General features: G+C 41.3%; 1 protein-coding gene across 1 annotated transcript; it reads left to right on the top strand.

Annotated features, from left to right (window-relative positions):
* Window positions 1-575: 575 nt before the first annotated feature.
* On the top strand, window positions 576-7,910 carry LOC308288935 (ras-related protein ced-10-like; the record flags this gene model as incomplete). The annotated part of the gene is made up of 3 exons (XM_080730409.1): window positions 576-585; window positions 1,614-1,744; window positions 7,293-7,910. 3 exons carry the CDS (start codon window positions 576-578, stop codon window positions 7,908-7,910), a joined length of 759 nt encoding a protein of 252 aa, XP_080586535.1.
* Between the last annotated feature and the right edge of the window lie 2,707 nt (window positions 7,911-10,617).

The following is a 10,617-nucleotide window of genomic DNA, read 5'->3' on the forward strand; positions in this document are numbered from 1 at the left end:
CTTCAACAGCCCCTCCTTGACAGAAAGGCTTGGCTGTACTTAGACACACTGTGAACAAGAAAGGAGAAGACTTTGAACAACAGCGAGCACACAACTACAGACAAGGAATACAGCCTACTACTACTGACTCTTTGAATGGATCTACTGAGCTGAATTCACCAGGTAAGTGTTGTGAGACAATACCACAATAATGTTTATAACTGCATGACAGTATGATGAGATTATTCACTCTTAAAATGAACTGGCAGCCACGTGTATGCTGCCACTTCCTTAGTTAATAAGTAATTATTGTAATATGACCTTCCCCAATAACTAGTAGTGTATGAATTACAATTGCAAAAGCAGTAATAATATTACAGTAATAATTTATCCAATTAACATTGAGTTACTAAGTTGCAATAAACGTGACTTGTTTTTTTTGACAATGTGCAAAAGTTGCCAAACGTGACGTTTTGATTAGTATTTTGATCACCGAAAACTAATTCAACAGTGGCCGGTGATCAAAAGCCTCAATAACAATGTTATTCATAGGTGTGTCTTAAGATAGACTAATAAGAATACAACGCTTTATAAGGATGATTGGACGTAGACGTAGTGTTAATTTTATGAGCCATTTTTTTATTTTTTGTCAGTCTTAGTCCAGTTTCTATCACCCTTTTTTGTTTTTATCACATTTAGTCAATCTCATCTGGTTTTTATTTAGTCAAGTTTTAGTCGACTTAAAGTCGAGCATTTTTGTCTTCATCTCAGTCCAATACAACATGATTTTAGTCTAGTCTAGTTTAGTCAACACAAACTGTTGACATTTTAGTCTAGTTTTAGTCAGGACAATTATTTTCTCCCTTGACCTTTTTTGTCTGCAATACTTTTTTATCTAGAATATTTCCATCTAATCATAATTATTTCGCATTTATCTCATCCTTTTGATGAAAAACACCCTTTAAATGAAAATACAGTAGGTAGTACAACAATATAACACATGCTTATAGAACCAATGTCTAGTTCAACATAGAGGCTTTAGTGGGAACATGCACCAACAAGGCATCAACTGAAAGCTTACTCTGTGCTCTTTCAATGGGTGTGCTCTCTTTTTAGAATGAATTATCACAGAGATATTCAATCAGAGAGAGAAAGCTGTCATCTGATTGTGTCTCTTTTTCGCAATGGGGGTTGCATGTTTGAACCCACCCTGTAGCTTTCCATTAGCTATAGTTGACCAGGTTGTCCACCCAGGTTGTGATCCTTGAAGGTCCTAGATATCATTTCTGGTGCACAACCTTTTACAACGTTCCATGTCTGATTTTCCCAAAATTTGGGTTTTGCCTTCTGGGTAGGCTCTGTATGTTGGAATGAAAACCTTCCTCAACATTCAAAATGTGTTAATTTGTTCGGAAACTAGAAACACACAAAAAAGTATCTTATTTTCTCATTTTCTGCCGTTTAACAAATGGCGACATATGGACCTTTTTGCCAGCCACGGTCACATATTTAGTCTTAGTTTAACCATCATGGCTTAATTTTTATTTCGTTATTATTTAGAAAAAAAGATAGTCGACAAATATTATTCGTCTACAACGTTAAACCGGTGTTTTTTGTCTCCTCTATGCCTCCAGTGTTGTTTGTGGATAATTTCAAAGCCAGCCCGGAGAGAGGGAACACGGAGGAGGAGGGGAGGCTTGAACGACAGAGAGAGATGGAGAAGCAGAAAGAAGAAGAGAAGCAGACGGAGATGGAGAAAGAAGAGGTGTGTGTTTCCTTTTTGTGCTTCTTAAAGGGCCATTTCACCCCTGAGACTGATTGATTGATTGATTGATTGAATAATTTATTAGAAGGAAAAAAGTACAGTTTTGTGACGGTACGGTTCACTGGTACAAGGTCAACTAAAAGGAGATCCTAGTAAGCTTTTCGGCGTAGTTACACAGGAACCACTTCATGTATCTCATATAACACTGAAAGACAGACAGATAAATCACAGTACTTTGCATAGGATATCATCAATAACAAAAGCAGTCATAAAGAAGACATAAAAGGTAAATAATAGAAAGAAATCACACTGCGTGGATATAGTCTGCTGAGCCATTCAAATAATAATAAAAATCCGGGGGCGGTTACAAAACCTATTCAAATGGACTACTGGTTAGACCAGGGGTCGGCAACCCAAAATGTCGAAAGAGCCATATTGGACAAAAGAAGCTAAAAACAAATCTGTCTGGAGCCGCAAAACATTATAAAAGCCTTATATATCGTCGTTGTCGGGTGGAAACCTTGTATGTCCAAAACTTCGTTTTGTATTTATCAATTACAAAACGATTTAAACTAGTGAAAACAGCAGATCTACAAGCTGCTTGTAGATCTGCTGTTTTCAATACTTTTGTGCGTCAGTCTTGTATGATGAAGCAGGACTTTCCTTTGCAAAAAAAAAAAAAAAAAAACATACAAATTTGAAACTTGGAGATACAAGGTTTCTGCCCGACAGTGACAATATATTAAAATTCTAGCTATATTAGCCTACTGTCAAAATGACTAAGTAGGCTACAAATACATAATGAGCATTAGGCAACATTTAATATTTATTCTACACATTTTTACAGCATTGGAAAGCGTTAGAATGTTTGTGTCATGTTTGTCCTCATACAGAAACCATATAAAAAAATATATATATATTTTTCCCTTAATACATTTTTTAAAAAGCTCCAGGGAGCCACTAGGGTGGTGCTAAAGAGCCGCATGCGGCTCTAGAGCCACGGGGTGCTGACCCCCGGGTTAGACTTACAACTAATCAGAGTAGCCAGGGACTCGAGTGGCCTTAGAGCGGCCCCAGAAACACAATGTGGAACGATACAAACACAGTGGAAACAGCAACGGTGATACACCCTCCCCTACAACCAATCAGAGTAGCACAACATTTGTGCATCACATTTAATGTGATGCACCCGTCCTACATTTGCATACAGGGCCCTGGATGGTTCCTCAAGACTTGGGAGCAGCCCTAGACCCTATCTGAGAGCAGCCCTAGACCCTATCTGAGAGCAGCCCTAGACCCTATCTGAGAGCAGCCCTAGAACCTATCTGAGAGCAGCCCTAGACCCTATCTGAGAGCAGCCCTAGACCCTATCTGAGAGCAGCCCTAGACCCTATCTGAGAGCAGCCCTAGACCCTATCTGCGAGCAGCCCTAGACCCTATCTGAGAGCAGCCCTAGACCCTATCTGAGAGCAGCCCTAGACCCTATCTGCGACATGTCATTAGTCCTAGATTGGTTAGGGTCAGGGTTAGGTTTAGTTATTGCAAAACTGTAGCCTACAGATATAACAGTGAAACCCTTGTATCGTTTGGCATATTTACTTATACAAGTAAAAAATATTTGTACTGTCTTAGATAGCCTACAATACTGTAAAACCTAATATTATCCATACACCAATTAAAAGCAAGAAACTGTATCAGTTGAACAAATAAATGATTACGGTATGCTATGTTTGACAGATTTAAAATCATTTAAAATAGACAGATCTAAAATCATGTAAAATCATGCACAGCATTCTATATGTTTAGTCCAAAGACGGTGACAGTGAGAAATAAGGTTCTCAGAAATATGGAGTAGCCATCCATCCATCCATCCATCCAGCCATCTTCAACCGCTTATCCGAAGTCGAGTTGCGACTCCGGATAAGTATGAAACGAGTATGAAACGCTTTGTTTTATTATTATTATTATTATTACCCTTATTATATAGTAATGTTGAAAAAATTATGAGAAAATAAAATGCATGCACACACACGTATAGTGTTACTATTATAACGTATTTACTGTATAGTTAGCTAAAAGCTACAATAATACAGAACACATTGTGACAGCAGAGAAAACACTGAATACTTTCACCTTGAACCCCTATTTATTATGTCCATGAATTGCAGAGGGCTTTCAACGTAAACAATACCGTAAAAGGTGTTATTTGAGATGTTCCTTTTAGGCAGGGTGTTAACTATACTTGTACTGTTCTCCATTTTTGTCTAATAAAATAATCAATCAATCAATCAATGGGTTGTTTGATGCCAGCCCAAAACAATTCGCACCACAGATCACTTGACGGATTTTATATGCATATTCGTGTCGCAGTTTGTGTGTTTAGAAACAAAGAAAAAATAAGGAAACATTTGCCGGCTGAATAATTAGCATTTTCGGGTTGCTTATTTGCATCGCTTCGCTAATTCGCCGGTATGTAATGACCTTAAGAGTGCTCTCCAGTGTGATTTCTTCCTAATAAAGGCCCCCGCAGACGGAATCCGACATTGCATAAGATCAGAACTTGTGGACGGGGGTTGATCGGTGATCATTTCAAACGACAGTCTTGAATTCGGGCCCGGTATATCCCGCTGTGCCAAGTGAAATATCTGAGACCATTACATACGAGACCGACGTCTAGCGAATCTGGCCTCTTGGCGATCTTGGGGGGAATCTTTTTATTCCTCAAGAGGAATAAAATCAAGAGTTTTTTTTTATCTTTCTCCTCTCACTTGTTCAAACTTCGAAGATGGACAGAATAGCAGTAGCAGCAGCAGTAGCAGCAGCACTGACACGGAATCTGACACTGATTAATATTAGGCTAAAAAAAGTTTCCTTTTTTCATTTTTTTTTCCAAAGCAGTTGATTGAATGAGTGCAAAATGCGATGCTCACAAAACAAGCTCCAGCCTCCACGGAAAGGTTCTCATATGTCCCGACCCAGTCTCACAGAAAGGTTCTCATATGTCCCGACCCAGTCTCACAGAAAGGTTCTCATATGTCCCGACCCAGTCTCACAGAAAGGTTCTCATATGTCCCGACCCAGTCTCACAGAAAGGTTCTCATATGTCCCGACCCAGTCTCACAGTCTCAAAGGTTCTCATATGTCCCGACCCAGTCTCACAGTCTCAAAAGGTTCTCATATGTCCCGACCCAGTCTCACAGTCTCAAAGGTTCTCATATGTCCCGACCCAGTCTCACAGTCTCAAAGGTTCTCATATGTCCCGACCCAGTCTCACAGTCTCAAAAGGTTCTCATATGTCCCGACCCAGTCTCACAGTCTCAAAGGTTCTCATATGTCCCGACCCAGTCTCACAGTCTCAAAGGTTCTCATATGTCCCGACCCAGTCTCACAGTCTCAAAGGTTCTCATATGTCCCGACCCAGTCTCACAGTCTCAAAAGGTTCTCATATGTCCCGACCCAGTCTCACAGTCTCAAAAGGAAAGGTTCTCATATGTCCCGACCCAGTCTCACAGTCTCAAAGGTTCTCATATGTCCCGACCCAGTCTCACAGTCTCAAAAGGTTCTCATATGTCCCGACCCAGTCTCACAGTCTCAAAGGTTCTCATATGTCCCGACCCAGTCTCACAGTCTCAAAAGGTTCTCATATGTCCCGACCCAGTCTCACAGTCTCAAAAGGAAAGGTTCTCATATGTCCCGACCCAGTCTCACAGTCTCAAAAGGTTCTCATATGTCCCGACCCAGTCTCACAGTCTCAAAGGTTCTCATATGTCCCGACCCAGTCTCACAGTCTCAAAGGTTCTCATATGTCCCGACCCAGTCTCACAGTCTCAAAAGGTTCTCATATGTCCCGACCCAGTCTCACAGTCTCAAAGGTTCTCATATGTCCCGACCCAGTCTCACAGAAAGGTTCTCATATGTCCCGACCCAGTCTCACAGTCTAAGGTTCTCATATGTCCCGACCCAGTCTCACAGAAAGGTTCTCATATGTCCCTCACAGTCTCACAGTCTCAAACGATACCAGTTATGTTCTGAATTTGTTGTCTCACGTCTTTCCACCGGCTCAATAAGCAGGATCGATAAAGGTGCTCATTATCGATAACGAGATGCAGCCCTAGTCTTGTTAAGTAACGGAGCATCTGAAGATACAGCCCTAGTCTTGTTAAGTAACGGAGCATCTGAAGATACAGCCCTAGTCTTGTTAAGTAACGGAGCATCTGAAGCAACACGCCTGGCTCTTCTCTTGGTCAAATTTTGGATATTAATAAGCAGCCATTTATTCACGGCATGTGCTGCCTTTTAAATTATTTCCACGATCAGCACAAGCAGTTGTCATAATTATAATATTATAAAACGTACACCACCTCAAGCCCTATTTTATACTTATTAGGCTGTTTGAAAATAGCCGATCTGCAAGCATACAAGCTCACAAGCATGAATCCACTTTTCTTGATGGCGCGCCAGTGCACCTTGTGTGATTTTCGCTTGATACATGTCAATTTATTTATTGAGTCTATAGCCTACTAACGCATGGAGGAGATACACAGGACCCTGTTGTATAGCCTATGACTTTTTATAGTGTGGGCAGCTATAGGAGGAGGCGACCAAAATGAACCATACCGATGTTGCTTATTATTGCTTTTGAATTGCCTTGGCTTGAACTAAAACAATATTTGACAGACATGCCTAGCCTATACATTTTATGATGATTTGGAATGATAGGCCTATAGGCTATTATTACAATCGATCAATCGCAATGGAATGGAGATGGCGAGGAAAATGGGCACGCATAGCGCATCATGAAGCCCGACCTGTTTAATCATTCCCTCCAAGCCAAATATATTATTAGCCTATCTTATATAAATATAATAAAGATATAATATATCCCCACGTGTTGTCGTGGGGAAAGGCTTTTTGTGAGGTGATAGAAGAGCTTACACTGCCCTCTATACAAATCTGCACAGAAAAAAAAAGAAAGAAAGAAAGAAAGAAAAAAGAACGCTAGGCCTAACGTTTTTGAACAAGTGATTAAAACATTTCAGGGGGAAAAAAGTAAAGTAAAAAGTAAGTAAAAATAATAATAATAATAATAATCTGCCCCCAGTGTCCGATCCTAAAAGGCAGAGGAGGAGGAGCTGGCTTGGATATAATCTGGAGTAATCCCGGGAGCTCATTCACACGACAATAATTGTAAAGGATTTCTACCCGATGGCACGAGAATATCAAGCTTGCTAGATATTCTCGGAGGTCCTTCCGAGGTCATAAAAAGTCCATTAACATAATCCAATCGGGATCCCGTTCAAACCCAAGACCGAGTCCGGGGCCGAACTCACGATTTTCCCGGGGGGGTCATAAAATTCAGCGCGAGTTCTGATCGGGGACGGGATCTGGCCAGTGTGTTGGGGCTCTAACGTAAGAACAAATCACAGCTAAGAAAAACATTGGTATATTGCCAAAATCTTCTTAAAAACTTCTTAACAGGGTCTAAGAAGAAATGTCTTTGTAAGAACCGTTGGTGAATGAGGCCCATTGTTCTTTGTTGTTTTCCTAGGTGCTGCAGCCCATAGTGGTTGAAGGCAGGAAGCAAGCCATAAAATGTGTGGTGGTGGGCAAGGGTGCGTCGGGTAAGACCTGCCTGCAACTCACCTATATCAACAGCAGTTTCCCAACGGTGTACGTTCCCACCGTGTTCGCCAACTACACCACCAATATGTTGGTGGACGGTCACCCGGTCACCCTCAACCTGTGGGACACGGCGGGCCAGGAAGACTACGACCGCCTGCGCCCGCTCTCCTACCCCAATGCCGACATCTTCATGATATGCTTCTCCATCTCCAGCCCCGCGTCCCTTTCAGAGGTCCGGCACAAGTGGTACCCGGAGGTGATCCACCACGGCCCTGGCGTGCCCATCATGCTGCTGGGCATCAAGATGGACCTGCGGGACGACGCTGAGACGGTGAAGTCACTAGAAAAATGTATGCTGGTGCCCATCAGCCAGCAGGAGGGTTACACCATGGCTGAGCAGATAGGCGCGGTCAAGTACATGGAGTGCTCCGCCCTTACGCAGGAGGGCGTCAAGGAGGTGTTTGCCGAGGCCGTGCGGACCGTGTGGTACCCCGTCGAGAAAAAGAACAAGAAAGCCAAGAAGTGTGTGTGTGTGCTGATGTAATGAACCAACGGTTCCTGGACTCGGACTTGGGAAGGGGGAGGAGAAGATTTAAGAAGAGCATAGCCTTGCATAGCCAGGCTTACTTATAGGAGGACTTCACCACTTTTCAACCTATCTTCATATAATTGGTCCTAACTAAAAAAATTGCTTTTTTATTTTGTATTTTTATTTTTTCAGACGAGGGCTGTGGGCAGGTCAGAAACCCATCGTCTTGTGACATCATCGATTGGGAATCCAAGCTAATAGAAACTGCGAGCTTTCTATTCCTGAAAAGTTGCAATGTTAAAGTGGAAGTATTGTTCTCGCAATAATAAAAATCTAAATATTTATTTCAAAAATATTGATTATTATTATTACCCATATATTTCTTTTTAAAATGATGATGTCACAAGACGATGGATTCTGAACTTCCCACAGCTCTCCTAGGAGACTTGGACCGAGTAGAAAAAGAAAAATGGGTTGAAAAGTGGTGAAGTCCTCCTTTAACTTCCGCCGTGAGAATTTTCCCGGATGTTTTTTTTTTTTTTTCACAATGTGGTGTTCCCTCAAACGTATTCTCCGCTGGGGGGAAAAAAACTGTTCTACTTCTCCCAAACCTTCGGTTGCACTCATAATAATCAACATCCAAACAAAAACATGGATTCTGACAAAGTTACACCCATTGACCATATTCACCTGGTGGCCATGTATGACATTTGTATTGAAACCGGGTGGCAACTGGGGTGGCATTTCATTAACTTAATGGCAAGGATGGCCGCCGTGTGAATATGGTCAATTAAGAGCGAGTTAAGAGCTGCAATCTATTTAGGTTTGTTTTGCTGGTGGATGTAAAGTGACCTCTACTGTGTTTGCAGGAGGTACAGGATCTCACATGTGCCTCACATGCAGCCCATTCCCGTTAGGTAAGGTAACATGGCACCTCATCTAGGTGGTGAAGAAATCACCAATCCCATACATGTGCTGACTCTTAAATGATAGTGGATTCTAGATTTGTGTATTTAGGTTATATGGACTTTTAAATTGGCAAGTGCATTTTTAGATTTTATGATTTTTATTGTAATCAGCAAAATAATTCAGTGTTTTTTAATGGCACCTGTCTTTTTTAAACATCTGTGATCATGCTGAAAGTTGAATAAACATACACATAAAGAGTCATTACTTGCGGCAGCCAGTGAAACAAGGCGCACATACTGTTTTCAGTTTACATGTCACGTCCTTTGCGGAGAAGTGCGGGGCGGAGACACTTGCATGTGAAGGGGAACCTTGTTTAAGAAAAAATGCATCACCAGCTGGTAACGGTAACTGACATCTTCTGAGTTATAAACTGGTAGGTCACCCTCTGCTCACTGTCATCCAGCTCTTTCTCTGCCTCTTCCCAGAGAATCCTTTCAGAGACATTTTAGCTCTGACTCAGATTGATATGTGAATTGCGTCTGTAAAAATTACAAACCCCAAATAAATTACTTTCCTCAAAAGTTACATTTTCACTGTACTGGATGGCGGCCATCTTGAATTACGGGGCCAAAAAGAGATCTTATGATTATAATTGTGACAGATTTGGAATCCTCATGGTTGACTTGAAAAAGTGCACTGCTGTTGCACCCCGAGCGCTTTCTCTGGGGTGTAGGCAACATACAATGCACAATACAAACTTGTATACATTGATTCTACAGGACAAATTACCTTGGGATCAACTGTGAAACGTTTGGTATAATGTGACCATTGTTTTCCAGACATGTGGTCTAAAAGTCATAATAATTGATAAACATACTAGCTTATTACAAGAACAAATATCACTTTATTGGAATATTTGCTTCAGTAGTGGTCAGATGTACAGGAATAATGATATAAGTGCTTGGAATAACCGAAAATGACCACGTGTTTGCTTTGAGTTGTTACATATGCATAATATATGCTAATTAAACATGCATTATGCTAATTTTAAAAGAGTTATGATTAAATTGGTGTCAGATTTTTATGAAAGAGTGTCTTCATACATGCCTCTAGGTCATCTGAATCAAAAGCTCATTTTCAGAGATGGCGCCGGGCACCATTTTTAATTTGGCCTTCTAGCAAAAAATGCTGGAATTTTTGGACCTGGGGGCTAAATCTTTTATAAAGGGTCCATAGAGGTCAAATCAATCATCAAAACATTGTTGCCAGAGGATGGTCACAGAACCTCTGTTTGTGACTCTACTAGAATAAAGATGGAAGCACGTTCTTGCTTTTCCAGCTGCTATGCCTTTACTTTGTCCATTGTTGACATTTAGTTTCACGGACACGGACACACAACACAAATTTCAAAATCACTTCAACAACTGCTTTCAACTAACAGTGGTCACGACATCCCAATGATTCTGTTTTCCAACAACTCCTGTTGTTATTTGCAACAACAAATCAATAAATATTATGTCTAGTATTAAACCAACACGGTTCGAGGTAACACTGCGGACAGTGGTCACTGGTCACTCAGCCAGCATTCATGATATCCTCAGAAACAACTAATGGCTACAGCTACTGTCACGGTCTCTTTGGACAATTCCAGACAGTCAACAGGGAAAATGGCAGTTGAGCAGTAGGTGTTGGCAACCAATGGAGGCCAGGTACTGTAGGTTGCCTCCAGGCCTGGCTTCTCCTCCGCCTGACCAGAAATTGGTAATTATTCTGTGCGTTGCGTCATTGTTGCAGCTGAACAGCAAACATCTCA

The sequence above is a fragment of the Nannobrachium achirus genome, assembly GCF_963921795.1.
Source record: "Nannobrachium achirus genome assembly, chromosome: 7".
Taxonomy (NCBI): Eukaryota; Metazoa; Chordata; class Actinopteri; order Myctophiformes; family Myctophidae; genus Nannobrachium; species Nannobrachium achirus.